This window comes from Miniopterus schreibersii, assembly GCF_964146895.1.
Source record: "Miniopterus schreibersii genome assembly, chromosome: 4".
Taxonomy (NCBI): Eukaryota; Metazoa; Chordata; class Mammalia; order Chiroptera; family Miniopteridae; genus Miniopterus; species Miniopterus schreibersii.
Window position 1 is genome coordinate 73,946,663 of NC_138105.1, and position 21,975 is coordinate 73,968,637.

Here is a 21,975-nt window from a genome sequence, read left to right on the forward strand (position 1 = left end):
TTTTTAGGAAAACTGGGTGTTGCACCCAGGCCTCCCCTTCCAGGAACATACTTATAGGGGTTTCAGAAAACTTTGCCCTTCCAGAATGTTCTGGGGAAACTGTGTCCTAGTCTCCATGGTGACAAAGGAGGGGCCACAGTCCACAAACACTTAGGGACACCCTCCAGCCCTGGTCTCCAGGGACACTCAACATGCTGGGGTGGTGCAACATGGAGGGACAGACCCTCCATGTTGGGTGCTCACAGGGATGGTTTTCAAAGAAACAGAAGGGAATGCAAGAGGGGGAAGACTCAATAGGACCCACAGGGTATTTTTAGGCACTGAATGTAGCCCTGAGGTATTTCCACGGCCACTCCCGAGAGTGAGCTGGGTGACTATTTCAGTGCCTGGTTCCAGTGGAGGCGGGGTGAGGGTGAGTCACCTCTGGGTGACTGGGCCTAGACTGGGAGGGAGCTCTTAGGGTAGGACTGGGGGCTTTCGAGGTGACTGCTCACCAAGCCAGGCATCAGGTGCCAGCCTCTGGGCACAGAGGATAGTGGCGTGGCCACTGCCCACAGGGATGGCATCGCCCCCCTGGACAATGGCCAATCATGCTGACCCCAAGACTTACAGAGATGAAAAGGGTACTGGGTGAGGCTTGACACTCCACAGGTGCTCACTGAAGCACCACTGAGAGTTTCAAGCATGAATGGAGCACTGGCTGTATACTAAGCATCCCTCCTTTTGTAATCCTCCCAACGGTCCCCGTGAGTTAGAATCCAATTACCAGCAAGGCACGGTGGGGTTAAACCTGCAGGGCCCCTTATGTGCCTTGAACCCCGTCCCTCAGCTGAAGCTACAGTAAGAGGAGTGAATTTTTATTTTTTAAAAATATATCTTTATTGATTTCAGAGGGAGAGGGAGAGAGAGAAACATCAATGAGAGTCATCATTGATTGGCTGTCTCCTGTACGTACCCTACTGGGATTGAGCCGGAAACCCGAGCATGTGCCCTGACTAGGAATCGAACTGAGATCTGGATCCTAGGTCCATGCTCAACTGCTGAGCTACGCCTGGCAGGCAAGGGAGTGAATTTTTAAGCAGGAGCTGACGTTGCCTGCTTCTTGCCCCAACTGACTCCTGACTCTGTGTTTGACACAACAGAACTGAGAGAAGGTCAATGGATCCTCTAAGTTCAAGGATGCAACAGAGGGAGGAGCTGTGTGACCTAGGGTTGGGTCCTCACCCCTTGTGCCTATGTTTGGGAGCAGGCCATAGAATCTCAGGGGCTTTGCACTTGCTGTTGCCACCACCTGTTCTCTTCCCATGGCCAGTGCCTTCTTGTCCTTCCAGAGCTGGTTTGACTGTGTCCCCTCATTGATGCCTCCCCCTCCACTGTGGGAAGGTCCTGCCTCAGCATCCTGGGCTTACTGTAGAATGGAGAGCTCATCTGCCTGGGTCCTCATGGCCTCCACCCTGGGCTGAGTCCCCAGAACTACCTCTTCCTGGTCTCCTGGCATCCATCCTCGCCTCAGTGTGTTCCGGAACCCACCGTGGCTTCCCATCTCACTCAGGGCCTGCATCTACCCTATTTCCTGCCCCCTCATCTTGCTCCCACCACCCATCTGCACAGAGTCTTTGCATGGGCTCTTCCTCCATCTGAACACTCTTCCCCAAGATGGCTGGCTCCCTCAAGCCCTTCTCACATATCACCATCTTGCCCTCTCTGACCACTTCTACTCCCCCACTTTTGCTTTCTTGTCCTTCAAAAGCATCTGGGATGGGTTGTGGCCCGTTTCTCTGCCTAAGCCAGCCCTTTGCTCCTGCTGTGGCAGGTGGTTTCTCTGATTGGGGTTGAGTAGACAGCAGAGGACACTGGGGCACATGCTGAGCCACTGGAGACACATACTGCCAATGCCTGGCACCAAGGTCCAACTGGAGGGTGGGAAGGACAGCTGTCACCACACCTCCTGGAGGAGGTAGGGGTGGTAGACTCAGGGCAGGACTTCGAGGAGGAATGATGCAGAGGTGTGTGCAGGCAGGGGTGATGCAGAAAAGCAACAGAGATTCCTCCCAGGCACCTGTATCTATGTTCCAGAAATGGGCTTTTGGCCCCAGGCTAAGTCACTCCTGGGCCCAAGGGCTCCCTGATGGTGACCAGGAGCAAATTCCAGGGAGAGAAGGTCACTGTCACACTCGAGGATCCTGCACTGTCTGCTGAGAGGGCACAGACCCTGCTGACAGACCACCAGGGCAAAAAGATTGAGGCCCATTGGTTTAAATTACTTTTTTCTTTTTTAAAAATGTATGTTTTTTATTGATTTCAGAGGGAGGAAGGGAGAGAGAGAGAAACACCAATGATGAGTCATTGATCGGCTGCCTCCTGCACGCCCCTTCCTGGGGATTGAGCCTGCAACCTGAGCATGTGCCTGACCAGGAATCAAACCATTACCTCCTGGCTCATGGGCCGATGATCAACCACTGAGGCACACTGGCAGAGCTAGGCCCCTTGTTTTGGTTTCTTTTCTTGCTGAGAGGCTGAGGCTGGTTTCTTGAAACCAACCAGGAAGAAGAACAGGGCTGTCCCAACACCTGCTCAAGACAGAGCATTCAGGAAGCCCAGGCTCCTAAGCACAGGGCTAGGGCAGTGGTTCACGTCAGGGGGTGAGAAGACAGGATAGCTAGCCAGACTGCCTTTTTTAAAGGTCAGGATCAGGTGGGCACAGCAAGATTATGCAGGCTTGGGTTGGGCCAGGGCTGAGGGCTGTGTGGAGACTACAGACAGGCTCACATCATTGAACTTCAGAAGGGTGCAGGGTGCTGGAGGCCTCTGGACACTCTTGGTCCAAATCACAAACTGCCAGGAGCAGGAAGGTACAGGCCTCCAAAACACTTCATCACAGCCCATGGGACACCTGGTCGCAGAGCCCTCATTTCATCAAAGCTCCACCAGACAGAATACCTGCAGCAGCTCTGTTCCTAGTCCCCCGGAGCCTTTTATGGGCCCCTGCACCCAATGCAACGCAGGGGTGGGGGCTAGGAACAAACAGGGCTCTTCCTTCCCCACCAGTCCTTCATTTCTTGACTGTTCAGCCTTGTCAGCAGCCCTGATCCCCAGCCTATGCTGTTGGGGGACCACCATCCACATCTATGATGAGGGAGATGGATCCCCAGGGCCTTGGCTTGCTGAACAATCCACCTCATCCCCAACCCAGGCCAAAGTGCTGCTTTATTAGACAAGGATTCAGGCAGCACTGGGTTCCACAAGGGGTATGACCAGGAAGATGCAATGATGGAGGTATGGAGATTGGTGGTGGTGGGGGCCACATTCTTGAGATAGGGTGGAGAAATCTAAAATGCAGAGATCTTCCAGACTTGGAGACTTCTCTAGCACTCTGCAGTTCCCACAAGAGTAGTTTCAAGGGTAACACCATCTTTTATTCTACTCAACCCTCAAAACAGGTCTCAACATGGTGACAAGCGTCGAGTACTCATCTCCCAGCACATGCCTATACTTACAAAAGGAAAATTGGTCCCCAGACAATGACACTGGAAGCTTTGCAAGTGTGTGTTCCAATGTTTCAGGCAATGTGGGTGGTAGTGCCTTGGAGAAGAGGGAAGAGGCTCAAGAAAATCCATATATTCTTCAAGGCAGTCGCCTGTCTCTGTCTTGGTGAACTCTGGTGTGAATGGTGCTTCAAAACAGGGCAGAGTGTTGGGTGGCAAGGCTGGCCCTTGTGGGTGCCTGCTGGCTCCCACCCTCACTTCTCTCAGCATCATCTCTCTCTACAAAGGGGGAGGGGGTTACAGGCAAACGGGGGCAGCCCCCGCCCCCACACCAATCTTAGACCTTGCCTCTCATCATCATAAAACATAGAGGAACATGGATCAGTGTCCTGCTGAAATGCTTACCCTCCTTGAGATGGGCTGCAGCCCTAGAAAGGAAACTTCTTACAGGCTGTGACTTCCTGAGGACACCACATGCTATTATGTGCCCAGTGGTTCAAAAAAAAATTGTGGATTTGTGGTTTGTAGTTGTGTTTTGTTTTTATTTTTGTAACACAAAGAGGGAGAAAGGAGGTAAAGGAGCAGGGCCCAACCATGTCCCCACACAGCTTCTGAGGCACATGTCTGTCGGAATTTGTTTTGAAAAGACAATTTCAGGTTTGTTTCAGGAAAACTCCCTGGACTGTCAATCTCAGTGCAAAGACCTTAAAATGAAAACCTCCCATCTGTTTGTCACACAGGGATCCAACAAGAGATACAAAACAAATCTGTTTGGAAAATGCAAACACAAGGGCAAGGACTCTAAAGATGTATTAGCACACAGAACCTTCCAGGAATCAAGTTGGCTGTGACTTCACAAAATCAAAAACACCAAATAACATTTCCAACTGTAGAATGCTGCCTTTAAAAAAAAAAAAAAGAAAAAAAAAAAGGACTTAATGCCCTGGCCAGTGTGGCTCGGTTGGTTGGAGTGCTATCCCATACACCAAAAGGTTGTAGTTTCAGTTCCCAGTTAGGGCACATACCCAGGTTGTGGGCTCCATCCCTAGTTGGGGTGCATGTGGGAGGTAGCCAATCGATGTTTCTCTCTCTCCCCTTTCCTCTCTCAAAAATCAATTAAAAAAATAAAATAAAGGACTTGACATAAAGAGGAGGATCACAAAATGCACAGGCTGGGGTCCCCCAAACACCTGCCTCTTTTTTCTCTTCTGAACAGACTCGTGGACCGGAGCAGACATGCAGCCTGGCAGAGGAGGGCTCAAGTCTCTGGGGGACACAGGGCCAGCTCACTGTTTGCCCGCCTGCCTGCCCGGCTTCTTTTCTGGCTGACCTCTGCCAGTGCCTGGGATCCCACCTCGGCCACGACCACCAAACACACCTGCAAGACAGAAGTGGGGATTGCAGGGGAGCCAGGCTCTAGGGTATTCTAACTCCTCTGAGCCTCCATGTTCCCCTCTGTGAAGTGGGGAAAGCAGGGTGAAAACCTGGGGTGGAGTATCTGACCAGAGCTGGGCGTGGGTGATGCTCAAGAATGTTCTGTGTGACAGAGGAGACCAGATCTCCCAGGGTGCAAGGGAGGACAGAGGGCCACAAGTCACATTGGGGCTTGGGTCAGGCTTCCTGGGAGAGAGGGACCAGGGCTGGGGTGGGGGCTCAGGCTGGGAAAGGCATGGTCGTTGGAGGGGGGAGCAGGTGGCAGGACAGGGGTGGAGCAGAAACCGACTCTGAGGCTGAGGTCTATACTGGGGACCCAGGACCTCCTTCAAGCTACCACCAACCTGGGGTACAGAGACCAGTGTTGGCAAGGGCTGTCCCACCTAACTTCTCATGGGTCAAGACCAGCTTTGCCAAGGGGGCTTTCCACCTGGGGTCCCTAGGGCTTCTCTCCAGAGTGGCCTGAGCAAACCATTCCCCCTGCCCTCCCTGCAGCTCAGTCATCAGTGGTACCCCCCAGTTCCTGTCAACCCTCTATCTGGATTGCCCTCCTGCCCTCTTCCCTGTGGTTCACATCTGTAACCCTGCCCTGGCTGAGCTGGCTCCCGGTGCAGCATCAGAAGGCGTAAGAAAAAAAGCCAGGCCACTCCAAAAATAGGAGCCCAAGTAGGAAGGTGAGGTTTACAGATGGTCTCTGGGCTCAGGCCCCAGCTGACTGCACAACAAATTTAATTTTATGCCAGAGTTGTCATGTCTAGGCAGTGAGGGGCAGTCTATCAAAAAGGTGTAACCTTGGCTTTGTATCAAGGAGTCAGAGCAGGGAAGGGTCCTATGCCAGGCCTAGTTGGGGTCCTCAATCACAGCCTGATAAGGTAGGCACTGTCGGACCCTCCCTACAGAGGGGAAACTGAGGCTTAGGGAGGTGCCATGTCATGTCCAGACACAGGCAGATATGGAGACAAGGGCTTAAGGCCCAGGTCTGTGTGGATACCAGATCAATCTGCTGGGCTGAGCCTGGAGCTGAGAAGGCACCAGGGACTCAGCTGGCACCCCAGGTTGGGGTCTAGAGCAGGGGCAGGTGGCAGTCAGCAGCAGCAGCCACTCCACAGAAGAGCCCTGTGAGTCATAGCTCTCCTGGCTCTGCAAGTGGGGAGAGGCTCAGAGCCAGACCCGCTGCACTGTGAGAGCACCAGCCAAGAATGTCAACATTGGGCCGAAATGGATGCCACATGCTGCAGCCACTTGTGTGTGTTTGTGTGTATGTAGGGCCTACCTCGCCCGGCACCCCCCATGCCACGGCCTTTCTGCTGTTTCTGCTGCTGCAGACCACCACGGCCACGACCCTTGGCCACCACCTCTTCTTTGACCATGTCAATGATCTCATCGGGGATGCGCAGGTACTTGATGGTGCTGCCACGGATGTAGCACTCGGGCATCCGCCAGAACTTGTCCCCATCCTGCATGAGAGGGGGTGGGGATCTCAGATCCAAGGGGGTCCTTGCAGAGTGGGTACAGACAGCTGGGTGGTCCCAGACCACCTGTACCTGGCATCATCCCTGAAGGCTGCCAAATTCACAGTCCCAGACATGACATGGGACCCCTCCAGTGAGGTCTCAACAGACCCTCAGCACCCTTGGCACATGAGGAAGGGCAGCAGGGCTACATGGGAGGTTTCTATAGCCTCAGCTGGTCCTCTAATGTGGGATGTGGTTTGTGACCTGCAGCCCAAAGCCCAGGGTGACGGGCTGCCCCATGCACCAGGTGCTGCCACAGCCCAGCTCCTACCCCAGCCTTCTAGAACCCACCTTCTGGGACCTTTTCTAGGGAGGTGCCATGCCATGCCTAGACACAGGCAGGTATGGAGACAAGGGCTTAAGGCCCAGGTCTGTGTGGGCACCAGATCAATTCGCTGGGCCGGATGTGGAGCTGACTCATTCATTCATCCAACTATCTCCTGGCAGAGGCTGAGCTTGGTGTGGGACACAGGGCAGCAGGACAGAGACCCTATGTGACAGGTAAAGAGGGCTGGGAGGGGGAGGGGGAGGTATGTCTGGCACTCACCAGGGGCAGCTCCCCAAGATGCCAGTTTTCAGGGGAGCTAACTGAGGCTAGGAGACAAGGGGGGGTAGAAAAGTCAAAACCCTGCGGTTCCTAGGATGCGGACTACCTCCCCACCTCCATCCTGGAACCAGAACGAGGCCTTCCCCTGAAATCCCTTCCTGATGCCCTTGGGCCGGAGCCTGCTGACTCTTTCAATCAGATTAGTTTCCTAGCCCCATCCCTATTGCCTAGGGCCAGAAGCTGGGGTAGCCTTCTCCTTTCCCCACACCCTTAGAAATCAAACCAAGACCTCCCCCTGCTTAGAACCCAGTCAGGGCCCCCTTCAGGGCCCCCTTGGCCCAAGGACCAGGTCCAAAAACAGTATGGCTCCCAAGGGCCCAAGATCCAGCCCCACCTTGGCTGCCTTCTCTGTGCATTCAACACACCTCCCAGTTGAAACTTTCTGGAACACATAAGGAGGGCTTCCTGCCCCTAGCACTTTGCACACACGGTTCCCGCCTTTCCTTGTCCGGCTAACACTGGTCCTTGACACGGCTTTCCTTCCAGGCTCCCTGAAATCCCCAGCCCTCTTACATGACATTCGCCAGCAGTCTGGTCAGGCCCAGCAGAGGTACTCAGAGGGTCAGACAGAACATTCGAGGGCTAACTCTTCCCAGGAACGTACACAAGCTCTCATCCCACACAGGAACCCCACGAGGCCCCGCACATTCCTTTCCCAGAAAAAGTGGGCGAAGGGCCAAATCTGTGAGGATGCAAAGTACAGCCAGATAGAAACAAAAGGATTCCATGGAAGCTCGAGTCCAGAGTTGGGGTTGGCTGCTCCTTGCTCAGCTCTCCCTCAGGCAAAGACAGACCAGGCCCAGTATGCTCCCTGCAGGAACCAGGGCTCACTCTGCTTTCAGTGGCAGTTTAGTACCTCCAAACCTGGGATTCCCCTGGGGTCTCTGGACTCTGCCACCCACTGCCCAAGGGATTTTGAATCTCATTCCAGCCTCTCCTCCCAACTACCTGGTCACAGAGAGAACTGCCCAGAGGAGCCGACTCTGGAGGCCGGACCAACCTCACTCCGAACCTGGTGGTTGGTTTTAGGTCCCACAAGTGGACACAGACCTACTGGCCATGTGCAGAAAGACATATGCATGTGAGGCTATGCATTGCAGTACTGTCTGCTAAGGCCACAATGGAGCCAACCAAACACCTGCTCCCTGGCATGTGGCAAGAAAACTAGGAGTGTGCTTCTAGCTGATGTGGAAGCTCCACGATATACCATTACAAGAAGCAGGTCATGGAACTGTATAGGTGAGGGAAGAGGTCATGCCCACCAGTCTGCCTGTTGGGGTGTGAACCATCCAGAAGGATGGACCAGGGGTGGGTGGCTGCTTTATGCTGTGCTATACTACTGTGTGGTAAATCCTAGGGGCATGTTGCCCACAGGCTCAAGACAGCTCCACCCTGGCTGAGACCCCAGCAGCTTCTTCCTCTGTAACCTGGGGGGCTGTTGCCAGCATGAGGACCAAGACTGGAGTCCAGGTGGAAGGACAGAGCCCATGCACATTACTAGAAGGGAGACTACCTCCACCACCATCCTTGTCCATATGACTCTGGGATCATCCCTGTGACCCTCCCCCAGCCCTGGTGGCTCAGGTTCTGGCCCTGCACTTCCTGGCTTTAGGCCTGGGGAGATAAACAAGCCTCTGGGGCCACAGAGCCGTCCTCACCCCCTGATGGCCTGGATACCCCTCATGGCCACACTACCATGACCTGTAGCCTGGACAACAGCAGCGAAGTTGACAGGAAGGGAGGGTGTGTCTGCTGTAGAGGCCAACTCCCACCAGTAGAGCAGGGACTTGTAGCCAGAAGTGCCCCCTCAGGCCTGAGTCTTTCTTGGTCACCAGTAGGAGCAGGACAGGAGAGTGATAGTAGTTCAGTACATGCTCGGGAAGCAAACCCACACGTGTAACGTCCTCACAGGTGCAAAGTCCAAGGCACTGGAGTACTTGGAGCCCTGTCCCTTGGTACTGCTCCTCCACACCCCGCTGAGTCCCTCAGGCCCTGCTCCTCTCTTAGCAGCCCCCCCCCCCCCCCCCCCCGCCATAGGATGACTTGTGGCAGGCTACTCCTCCTAAAAGGTGCAGGGAAATGCCTTCATTCCACTTGGAAGCCAGAATGCTGAAGCTCTGTAAACCTCTAGTCCAAGCAAGCACTCCTGATCACACTGCCCCTACTTCCCATGCTTGCCCGCCCCACCCAATGGCCCCTAGGTGTCGGGCACAGACTCCAGCTCAGGGTACTCACCCTGGATGTGCAGATCACCTCACGCAGGTTGATGTTCATCCAGTTGTCGCAGCTTACCAGGTGCCCATTGTATGTCTCCCCGTTTTTAAGCTCCACTAACTGGAGAGAAACAGGCCCCAAGTCAGCCACAGGCCCCAAGGGAGGTGCAGTCCTGCCAGTAAGAGCAGCTCTGACCTCATTCAGACATGTCCTCAGCCCCTTTCAGGACGCAGGGGCCACTGCACACAGCACCCAGGCCCCTGGAGAGGCCCATCTTACAGGAACATGTTCTGCTTTCTCTGTACACTTTGCTGGGCATTGCAGATTTTCTATGAGGAAACTTTTTTTTGGTGGGGAATAAAAACCACCACCACAAAGAAAAACAACAAAGGCTGTGATTTAAAAAAACAACTGCCCTAGCTGGTTTGGCTCAATGGTTAGAGCGTTAGCCTATGGAGTGAAGGGTCCCGGGTTCAATTCCAGCCAAGGGCACATACCTCAGTTGCAGGCTCAATCCCGGGCCCTGACTGGGCGGCGTGCAGGAGGCAACCAATTGATGTTTCTCTCTCTCCCCCTCCTTCCCTTCCCCTCTCTCTAAAAAGAAAAATCAATGGCCCTAGCCAATTTGGCTCAGTGCCTAGAGTGTTGGCCTGTGGACTGAAAAGTCTCAGGTTCAATTCTAGTCAAGGGCACGTACCTTGGTTGCAGGTTTGATCCCTGGCCCCAGTAGTCGGGGCGTGTGTGGGAGGCAACCAATCGATGTGTCTCTCTCTATCTCTCCTTCCACTCTCTCTCAAAAGCAATAGAAAAGATATCTTCGAGTGAGAATTAAAAAAAAAGGAAAAAAATCCTTGGGTGAGGATTAACAACAGAAAAATAGAACCAAAATCGAACCAACTCAGGTATCTGTCCAAAAGAAATGAAGGCATACACCCACAGAAAAATGCACACATGAACGTTCATAGCATCCAAATATTCACAAATAGCCAAAAGATAGAAACAACCCAAATGTACATCAACTGGTGAATGGATAAATACATTGTGGTCCATCTATACAATGAAATATTATTCAGCCATAAAATGCTACAATGTGGATGAACCCTGAAAACATGCTGAGTGCAAGAAGCCAAACACATAGGCCACATGTTATATAACCCCATTTATATGAAGTGTCCAGAAGAGGCAAATCCAGAGAGACAGGAAATAGATTGGTGGTTCTCAGGGACTGGGCAAGAAGGATGGGCAATGACTGCTAATGAGAATGGGGTCTCCTTTTGGGTGATGGAAATGTTCTAGATCCAGAGAGAGGTGGTGGTTATGCAACACTGTGAATTTACTAATGGCCACTGCATTGTTCACTTTAAAAGGCTGAGTTTTATGGTAGTTGAATTACACTGAATAAAAAGAAAACAGAACATACTGAAAATAATGTGCATCACATGATCCCATCTGTTTTAAAAATCACATTCATGTTCACACACACATATCACGGAATTAGTTAAGTTGCTGGGAAGATGAATGCAGGGTGCTACCACTGTAAGTCTCTCTTGTGTCTGACATTTTTTTCCTGTTTGACATTTTTAATAAACACATATTACTACTTTTATAAGCAGCAAAAATGACACTGGTTCTGATCTGTGTGGGAAAGAAGAGAACAAGCTGCTGTTTTATGAACAGGTAGGGAAGCAGGTTTGGCTGGAGGCACCTCACCCTTCCCCCAGTGTCCCCGTCCCTGTGCTGAGGCTGGTCCCCACTGAAACTCGACATCCCAGATGGCACATACCATGGGGTGATTCTGAGCCGTCTTCAGCAGTGACAATGGGAGCTGAAAGGCAAGCAAAGGCACAAGATTAGTCTGTTTAATCAGCTCCTGGGAGCCACAGGCCTCTGGGCAGGTTCCCATGATAGCACCAGGGGTATAGGAGCACACATGCCTCACCCCCTAAGAGGCATTCTCCTCATTCTGTACAACCCTAGGACACATACCTGCCTCCCAGTTTAGGAAAGAACACCTCAAGCCCCATCTCTCTTCCAGAGACAGGTGAAACCTAGGCCCAGGGATGACCATTTGGTATTTTTTTATAATTCATGCTGTACATTTTTCACACACCCACCATGCTTATCAACAGCATTGTAGTGTACAGGTCCCACTGCAGCTGTTTTGCTCAACTGATGTCTGAGATGTATCCACATGGATACATGCAGCTACGGGTCTTTCATTTCCAGCACTGTGTATAATTATCATCACTCCCTCTTTACAGATGAGGATACTGAGAATGTTACCCAGTACTAGAGCTAGTAAGAGCAAGAACTTGTCTTGATCCTGTCTGTCTGCAGCCAGAGGGCAGCCCCAACTGGACCGAGAGTGACTCAGCCAGGCACAATGGGGAGTCCACCTTGACCTGAAGAGGCCACATCTAAACTGGGTTTTCAAAGACAGGAATTCACCAGGTAAGAGGAAGAGACATTACAGAAAAAGTCTGTGGTTATTGCGAGATGGCAGATAAAGGATGGAATCTTTTAAAGCTCACCCAGATCTTTTTCAATCATTACTGATTTTCTTTTTAATAATAAACATGGTATAATTGGGGGGAAATCAGCTCATTTTGGGAATACAAATCAGGACCTGTACACTGGAGCCACCTGTGGTTCTCTAGAAGGTGACTCAGGTGGCAGTGCTTGGGTCCAGGGTCCCATTCAGTATGGCTAGATGAAGGTTCTGGACTGAGGGCCCTGCAGACATGAAACTGCCTCAGGAAGCAAAGAGGTTTCACTTTGTCCTTCCCTGGCGTCACTCCATACAACATGGGGCAGCTGTTTCTCCAGGTGGTAGAACTAGAAGGCGTCTCCTATGGAGCTGGAAATGGTCCTCAACCTTCACAGGGTGGCTCCCCATGGAAGGGTTTGGGATGGGGGGCAGATCCAATATCCCACAGGCCTTCCCTGAGAAGTCACCAGGGGAGGTCCAGCAACAACAGGAAGCCAGGCCCAAGCCCACTTCCTGCACTGGCTTCCTGGACTGGCAAGATAAGAACGGGCCACGTGGAAGAGAGGCAGCTGCTCAAAGCAGGATGGGCAGGTTGGAGACCAATGTGGCCAAGCCACAGTTCCTGCCCTCTCATTTGGGTGCATCTGTTCTCCTCCCAGATCACTGGAGGGGACAGAGTCAGGCAAGCCTTGGAATGTGAAAATGAAAATGGACTCAGTTGCCAAGAGGGTGGAGGGTCAGAGGAGGGAACTGCCAGGGACGCAGAGCAAGGTCCTGGTAAAACCAGTGAAAGTAGACTGATGCCTGTCAGCAGGGGACCCACAGATGTCCTTTTATGACATACACAACCCCTATGCTGATGATGGCCTTTCTCAGGTCACCACTTCGTCCCAGCTACTGGCAGCACAGTTCTAGATAACCCATGGCCTCCACAGGTGTCACTGGCAGTGCCCTATCCACAAAGTAGCTGAAAAAATGTGAAATACAAAAGGGACCAGCACTTGCTCACTTCCCTATCACTCACTCCCTAAGAGGGACAGACCTGACAAGGCTCCTGCAAACTGGCCCATTCTGCTTCCCACACACCACGCAGGCTCCTATTACTCAACCTTTGTTCCTGTGGTTCCCTCTGCCTGGGGTGCCCTTCCCCAGGCTGGTTACTGCTCAAACGTCACCTCCCTCTGCCAGGCCCTCATAATAACCCCATTTAGGAAATGAGGTTTCCACCTGGGCCACCCTCTGCTGTTTCCATTATAGGACGTAGCCAGTCTCTAATTATCTTGTTTACTTGTCTCCCTGGCTAGACTTGAAACACCACACCTCCTGTTAGACTGGAAAACTCAGAAAGTGTGTACTTTGTCCAGCGCCAAGCACGGGGCCAGGCACACCAGGCAGACAAAGTAAATATTTGCTGAATAAATACAAGAAAAATACACATACTGCCCAGGGAGGCACATGGGGCAGGTGGGATGCTTGCCCCATCACACAAATAAGGAGAGGTTCAACAGAGAGGTGGCATCCAGGCAGTCCTCCACGCAGGAGCAGTGGCCATGTCCTGACATTTACATTCTCATTCCCAAACTGTGCTGGAGACAGAGAAGAAAAGAAGGGGAGGATCCTGGAGAACTTAAAATTCCATGGGAAAGAGGAAGATGTGTGACCGTATCAAGGGAAACAGAAGGCCGGACACCCAGTTCTGAGGGAGACTGGGCTATCTAGTATTAGGAAAGTCAGAAAAGCTGAAGGAAAGAGGATTCCTTTCTTTGGGCTTTCTCACATTTGGGGTCTGGTACTCAGGTCTGGACCAATCCAGGACTAAACCAAATGGGCTCCTTAGGTTCCCAATTCAAGAAACTGTCAAGGACCATCCCTACATACACCCCCAGCTCTCTGCTTCTAGCCGCCATGACCACAGGGAACTGGGTGTGTGTCATGCCTTGTCTACTCCTGGACACTCTTCCAATTGAAAAAATCAGCCTGCACTTTGCACAGGTGCTGTTCTAGACTCTCATATATCAAGGATAAACACAAAGATCCCGACTCCATGGACCTTAACAAAGAGGGATTATTCTGGCCATCCCCTCAGGCTGACTCTGCCTTCTAGCAGAGCAGCCCGATCCCTTCTCTCAGTTCTTGTACTAATCAGCAGTATTTATGGGAACCTACAATAACCCTGAGAAACATGCAGCAACGGTCTCAGCGTAACTCAGGTGCTGATCGGCCAAGCACTCTCCCAGGAGGCCCAACTCTGAATTCCGCTTTGAGGGCCTCCGTTTCCATGTCTGGGTCTCAATTTTTCCTTCTGTGAACTGAGAGGGCGCAACTAGTCCACTCCTGGCTCAAAATGCCCCCTCTTCCCTGCTTTGTGATCCAGGGAGGAGAAAATTCCTTTTCTGGGTCTGTTTTTCAGCCTGAAAAACGAGAGGCACATAAAGTTGTGCTGTTAACATTCTGAGGGCCTTGCAAGCCCCGAAATCCCCAAAACTGGTTTAATTTGAGAACTCAGATGGGCCCCCTATTTGCCATATTGGCATTCCAGCTTCCCAATATGAAATTATACTGGGTCGGGTGCACCCGGGGACATTTCTCTGCCAAACTCACTCTGCTGCATTCACAGGGCCCTTCGGTGGGTCCCTTTCCTCTCCGGCCTCAGTCTCCCCATCTGCAAAATGGGAAGACTGCGACTAGGCCGCTATACTATGGTTACACGTTAGTTCAACTCTAAGTTCCCCGAGACCGACCCGCTGGGTACCCTAGGAGAGCCCCAATCTCTCTCCGGCCTCAGTTTCTCCGCCTCGGGCCGAGAGGCAGGCCTGCAGGGCCGGATTACACACTCACTCCGCGTGGCCCCTACCCCAGCGCCAGCCCCGAGGGGCCTTGGAGGCCGCATGCCAGCCTCCTGGCAAAAACTTGCCATCATCCTGCCCTCACCATGGTGTCGGCAGGGACCTGGCCCACCGGTTACTTCCGCCGCCACCTCCACCGTTCACGCGCCCGCCGGAATCCGCCCCGCCGCGCGCCACTAGGCCGAATGGAATGGCAGCGACAGGAGCCATTCAGCACGGGGCTCAAAGGAAGAACAACCAATCGACGTGGAGTAGGGCGGGGCCTGTCAGGCACAAGGGGTGGGGCGGGCCGTGTTCCAGCCAGAGAAATAAGGGAAAGAGCCGTAAAGTACCGCGGTGAGTGCTGCAAAAGGGAGCGGAGGAACACGCGCCAGCGCTGGAGGCCTTGGGGGTAAGAGCGCATGCTCACGTGTAACCCTCTCTGGTCTAGGCTTCACGCTGTGGACAATGCTGGTTATTCCTTACACCTTGCATTGGAAACGCCGAGACTCCTTGGTTATCAAAAAGTGCCTTCTGATTCTCACAACTGTAATTGGTCCTTATCCAAGGCACATCTTTTGGTAAATTGGAATCCTAACTGTGCCCCTCTATGCCTTAGTTGTCCCCTCTATAAAATGGATGTAATGATAGTGTCTGCTCTAGAAGGTTGCAGTGAAGGTGAACCGAGTAAGCCATATGAAAGCACTTTGGACAACATCTAGCACATACTAAGCACAATGCATGGGCGAGCAATAAATATTTATTGAGCGCCTACTACTTGCCTGCTCTTGGAAGCACAAGTGAACAAACCTGACAAAACTGGCCCTCCTCGGACTTAGGAGCCAGCTGGAGAGACAGACAGTAAAAATAAATAGGTAAATGTATTCTTGCCTTGGGCTGCTGTAACAAATTACCACAATAGAAGTCTGAAATCAAGGTGTCAGCAGGTTTGTTCCCTGCAGAAGGCCCTGAGGGACAATTCATCCCATGCTGCTGTCCCAGCTTCTGATAGTTGGCAATCTTTGTAGTGCCTTGGTTTGTGGACACATCATTCCAATATCTTTCTTTTTCTTCACACAGCTTTCTTCTCTCTCTGTGTCTATGTCTAAATCTTCCTCTCCTTTCTGTTATAAGGAACTCCTTTTTCTTAATAGAACCACTGTAAATCCAGGATAATGTCATCTAAAGATCCTTAATTACAACTGCAAAGACCTTATTTCAAATAAGGTTATACTTACACGTACCAGGGCTTAGAGCATATCTCTTGATATGTTAGTGAATTGATCAAATGTGGAACCCATATAAAGTGCCAGGCACTTGTTACCCCTGGACCAACAGTTGTCCTTTATGTTTTAGTTTGGGGGTCCTGAGATGAATACTTAAGGTCACATAGTGTATTCAGGAGATGACTCCAGGAAGCCCCCATTGGGGGTGGAGACCTGAAACAGGGAGGGAAGGATCCCTGCAGAGGTCACCAATGAGTAGATGACACAGAAAGCAAGGGGCCAGTCCAGCTGGGGACCTCAGGAAAACAGCAAAAGAGCTCATGTCTCATTGTGGTCCCATCCACGGTCAGGGCAGCTGGAGCATTTATTCCCCAAGTCCCATCTATCATCAGGTCAGGGCTTCAGGGGAGCTGGCGAGGTCTGGGATGTGTGCAGGACGCTGGTAGGCTGCCAAAAGTGATGTGCTAACTGTGTTAGAGGGATCAGGGTGAACTGCCAAGCTTTGTTAAGGGTAAAGGCCGCTTGATGTAAACAACAGAAACTGGGATACATGAAGTGTCCCAGTATTAATATGGGTGGAAGTAGGAAGAAAATCTTGTGCTGGATTACTCCTTTCTGACTTTTCTAGACTTTTCTATGCAGAGGTTTTCTTCTTTTGCCCAATTGGCCTACTCCTATTCACCCTTGAAAACTCTACTTGGGTGACCCCGTGTGGTAGACTGAGGTCACTGCGGTCTTTGTCGGTCCTTTCAACATAGAGGTGGCCAATCAGAGTTCTCCATCCTCCTGGCCATAGTGATTGGTTAAAGTAGAAGCACGTGACCAACCAAGACCAACTAGAACCTCCCTTGAGAGGGAAAGTGAATGATAGAAGGGAGAAGAGTGTCTTCTGTGGAGGTTGTTAAAAGTGAAATAGTGAGATATTCCTATTTACTGAAATAGTGAGATTTACGAGTGAGATAGCGAAAACCCAGTGCCATCAGGTTCCAACATACACAAGAATCCAACATACATAAGAACTACTTGGTGGACAGGGAGGCATGGTTTGAGCCCCTGAATCCAGCCATGCCTGAAGCCATTAGATCTGACTTTCCATTTATATGAACCTAAGAAGTTGTTCTTTATTGATTAATCCACTTGGAGTTTGGACTCTGTCCCTAGCAATTGTCAGAGCCTGCAGTAATGCATAGCTGCTTTGCGAACTTTTCAATGACTGACCCCAAAACCTAATCACTCCCTCTCTTATACTTTGAACTTTAGTACCTTGCATAAATTTTCATCATTACCTGGCTTGTGGCACATTTAATTGTGCTTTTGCACACGTAGGCCTTCTGGACTCTGACTTGTAGGAGCAAAAACATGAGAGGCTGCATGGGCCACTGTTTGAGGGAGTCAGCATTGTCCCTCCTCCTCTCTCATGGACACATGTCCCAGGTCAGCCAATGAGAGGGATCCCCTAGGATGGTGCTGGAACTGCAGAGCTAGAGTAGTGTGAGTCAGGTACAGACATGCCATCTCCCCACTTCAGAGTCTTGGCCCTTTTTAATTCTGGATCTAGCTGTACCTGTTGCTTCATAAATCCTTACCCTTCCTTATCCCTTGAACCAATACTGCTATTTTTTAAATTCCAGTTGAAATTGTATTTCTGACACCAGAAACTTAAATGGTGTGGACCAATGTACCTATCAAATTAATAAAAATACCCTACCTTCTACTAAAAAAGGAAGGGGGACACATTGTAAAACCTAATGCTGGCAAGGTTATGGTGAAACCAGTGGACATATATTTTCTTTTAAGTGGGGAAAAAATGGCATAAGTCTCAAAATCCATAAAAGTGTCACACTCTTCAATTCAGTAATCTATTTCTGACAATTTATAACTAACGAGGTCTTGCAAATCTAGGGAACCACTCTGCCAGGCTTTGCGGCAATGTTGCCAACTCTAAAATAGCAGAAAGAACATAAAGGTCTAATAACAGTGGACTGGTTGAGTAAGCTATGGCTCATCCGCTAGGCAGAATACTTTCTATTCTGGACTTAGTGTCCTGCTTGTAAAGAATAGAGAGCCCGGCCGGTGTGGCTCAGAGGTTGAACAACGACCTAGGATCCAGGAGACTGAGGTTCGATTCCCCCTCAGGGCACATGCCCGGGTTGTGGGCTCGATCCCCGGTGGGGGGCAGGCAGGAGGCAGCCAATCGATGACTTTCTCATCATTGATGCCTCTACCTCTCTCCTTCTCTCTCTTCCTCTCTCTGAAGTCAATAAAGATATATTTTTTAAAGTAGAGTAGAGAAAGGGGAAAATAGTAAATTGGTAGAGACTTGAATAGTAGAGACACCTGGCAGATAACACATGTAGTGAGTTAAATGGTGATCCCTTAAAGATATGTCCCAGTCCTAACTCCCCGAACCTGAGAATGTGACATTATTTGGAAAAAGAGTATTTTTAGATGTAATTAAGTTAAGGATCCTGAGATGAAATCATTTGGGATTTAGGATGGAGCCAAAACCCAGTGACTGGTATCCTTCTAAGAGAAAGGCAGAGGCAGATTTGAGACACAGAGAAGACAGAGGCAGAGATTGGGGTGATGCAGCCACTAGCCAAGGAATGCTAGGAACCCCCAAGGAATGCTAGGAACCCCCAGTAGCCTCCAGAGGGAACGTGGCCCTGCCAGCACTGATTTTGGACTTCTGGCCTCCCGAACTTTGAGAGGATAAATTTGTTTCAAGCCACCAACTTTGTGGTCATTTGTTATGGCAGCCCCAGGACACCCATCACCTGAACCAAATGACCCAAATTACAGCTCTGTGATAAGTCATGTAGGTATCAAGGATTCCTGGTATAATGGGATAAGAAGGGCATTTCGCCTCTGTGGTCTTCCCCAAACACCCATAACCCCATTCTAATTATGACAGGAACATCAGACAGACACAGATTGAGGTCTTCCTGCAGGACACACAGCCAGTTCTTCCAAAAACTGCCAAAGTCATGAACAACAAAGAAAGACCCAAGAGCCATCCCAGACCAGAGGAGACTGGGGAGATGTGATCACAAAATGCAACTGGGTTCCCTCTACAGGGTCCTAGCACAGGAAGAGGACACAAATGGAAAAACTGGTGACATCAGGATAACATCAGGAGATTGGCTAATAACAATGTACCAGTGTCAATTTCTTAGTTGTACAAATCCACCTGATAGTGTAAGATGTTCATATTCCAGGAAGTTGGGTGAGGGGGATAGGGGAGTCTCTACTGTCTTTGCAACTTTTCTGTAGGTCTGAACTTATTAAAATATAAAAAGCTTGCAGCACTCTTTAATCTCCATTTCACAGTGGAAGAAACTGAGGCTTGAAATGGGAAAATAATTCATCTGAGGGCACATACCACATGAGGAGTCAGGCAGAATTTGAACCCAGGCCAGCTCTAACCCTCCATTCTCTCCCTAAGAAAATTCATTAAAATTTTAAAAGGAACAGTTCTTTACAAATGGAATTTTTTTTACAACTTTGAGGAATAAGTTGTGGTACCTGAGTCCATTACATTGTATCAGTTTCCTGGTTTTGACAGTGATTAAGATAAACCATTTCACTGGAGGAAGCTGAGTTGAGGGTTCATGGAAACTGTACTACTTTTTTACATCTTTGTGTCAGTCTTAAACTGTTTCAAAAATAAGAAGTCATGTAAGTTGAGTGACCAAAATAATTGAAAGTGGTCTGTAAGAGATATTTACACATCCATGTTCATAGCAGCATTATTCACAATAGCCAAAACGTGGAAGCTACCTGTGCCCACGTTGATGGATAGATGGAGAAGCAAAAGTAGTCCATCCATGTGATGGAATATTATGCAGTCTTAAAAAGGAAGGAAATTCTGACACCTGCTACAACATAGATGAACCTTGAAGACATTATGCTGTGTGAAATAAGCAAGTCACAAAAGGACAAATTCTATGTGATACTTATATGAGATACCTACAATAGCCAGATTCATAGACACAGAATGAAGAAGGATGGGTGCCAGGGGCTGAGGGGGAGTGGCTAGGGAGTTAATGTTTAATGGGGACAGAGTTTTACCTTTTCAAGAGAAAAAAGTTCTGAAGATTGGTTGTACAACAATGTGAATGTATTTAATACCACTGAACTGTACACCTAAAAGTGGTACATTTTGTTATGTGTGTTTTACTACAATTAAAAAAACTCTAGTGGTGGTGTTTTTTGGTTTTGGTTTTTTTTTAAATATATCTTTATTGACCTCAGAGAGAGGAAAGGAGAGGGAGAGAGAGAGATGGAAACATCAATGATGAGAAAGTCATTGATCGAGCCCGCAACCCGGGCATGTGCCCTGACAGGGAATCGAACCCCAATCGCCTGGATCCCAGGTCGACGCTCAACCGCTGAGCCATGCCTGGCCGGGCAGTGTTGTTGTTTTTTTAAAGAAAGTGTGTGTATTATATTTACTTCTGAGTAATTGATTTGTGTACATGGTGCAAGAAATGCTTGAGGTATCTCCCCTCCACCCTCACTTTCACCCCCCTTCCCACATTCTGGTTCCCTCCCCAAAGCACCCAATGTTTATCAATGTCTTATTCTTCCTTCCTGAGATTTTTGCTGCCTTTGCAAATACATTTGTGTGTATCTGTCTTTCTCTTGCATTTGTTTTTCATTCCATAAATGCTTCCACATTGGCTTTTTAAAAATTGTGATAAAATATACATAACATAGAACACTAGTTACACCATTTTAAAGTGTACAGTTCAGTAGTATTAAATATTATCACCATGTTGCACAACCATCACTTCTATCTAGTTACAGATCATTTCATCAACTCAAAAGGAAGCCCGGTCCCCATTAGTAGTCACTCCCCATTCCCCCTCCCCTCCTGTGGCATCCACTAATCTACTTTCTGACTCTATGGATTTGCTGTTGAGGACATTTCATATGGATGGAATCATACACTGTGTGGCCTTTTGTGACTGGCTTCCTTCACTTGGCACGGTGTTTTCAAGGTTCATCTATGCATGTATCAGAACTTTGTTTTTATGGCTGAGTAATATTCCATGGTATGGGAAATCACATTTTGTTTATCCATTCATCCCTTGATGGACATTTTATTTTGACAATTTGGCTATTGTGACTAGTGTTGTCATGAACATTCATTACAAGTATTTGAATACCTAATACTTTCAATTGTTTTGGGCATATACCTAGGCATTGAATTGCTGGGCCCTGTGGTAACTATGTTTAACTCCTTGAGGAACTGCCAAACTTTTTAAAAAAGTTGATTAGAGAGAAACATCGATGTGAGAGAGAAACATCAATCACCCCAGCAGGGGATCAAACCTGAAACCTGGGTATGTGCCATGACTGGGAATGGAACTAGTGACCCTTTGGTGCACAGAAGGACACAACCAACTGAGCCACACCTGCCAGGGCTGCCAAACTTTTTTTCACTACAGCTGCACCATTTTATTGCACTTTGCTTTCTAATATAACCATCTTTCTTTCTTTAAATATGTTTTTATTGATTTCAGAGAGAGCAAGGGAGAGGGAGAGAGAGAGAAACATCAATGATGAGAGAGTCATTGATCAGCTGCCTCCTGCACGCCCCCGACTGGGGATCCAGCGTGCAACCCGGGCATGTGCCCTGACCGGGAATAGAACCTTGATCTCCTGGATCCTAGGTTGATGTTCAACCCCTGAGCCATGCCAGCCGCGCTCTTTCTTTTTTTAAAAGTTCTCCATCCTCCTCTCAGTGCCCTCATCTAACCTACCATGGGGATTGCATTACTAATTATACTGTTGCAAAGCTGATCCTTGAGCACACATCTTGGCAACTCCAGCCAGGATTTTTTTTTTGGCTCTGCTTGTCCTCCCCTAAGTACATGACCACATGCTCTTGTTCCAAATCCCAACCCCTCCCATGTGTGACCTGGGACAAGTGGCTTAACTGCTCTGGGCCTGTTTTCTCACTTGCAAGATGGTGTAAGAATAGCCCCTTCCTCCAAAGGTTTTGGGAGATTTAAAAAGAGAACCCCAGTTACACGCTTGAAGATGATCCGTGGGTGGTTCAGGTACCAGTGAACCTGAGCTTTTTACCCACTCACTCTTGGCAGCAGCCTGGGACTCAGTTTCTCCCCCTCAGGGCTGACTCTGGGTGTTATCAGTTTCCTCCCTTTTTTCTGGTG

At 49.7% G+C, this 21,975-nt stretch overlaps 1 protein-coding gene across 1 annotated transcript; it reads right to left on the bottom strand.

The window, feature by feature from the left end:
- Positions 1 to 842: 842 nt before the first annotated feature.
- On the bottom strand, positions 843 to 14,810 carry LSM4 (LSM4 homolog, U6 small nuclear RNA and mRNA degradation associated). Its single transcript, XM_081134954.1, has 5 exons — positions 14,674 to 14,810; positions 11,038 to 11,079; positions 9,276 to 9,374; positions 6,193 to 6,376; positions 843 to 4,863 (listed from the first exon to the last, which is right to left on the bottom strand). Exons 1-5 carry the CDS (start codon positions 14,674 to 14,676, stop codon positions 4,772 to 4,774), a joined length of 420 nt encoding a protein of 139 aa, XP_080991080.1. The 5' UTR covers positions 14,677 to 14,810; the 3' UTR covers positions 843 to 4,771.
- Positions 14,811 to 21,975: the final 7,165 nt, after the last annotated feature.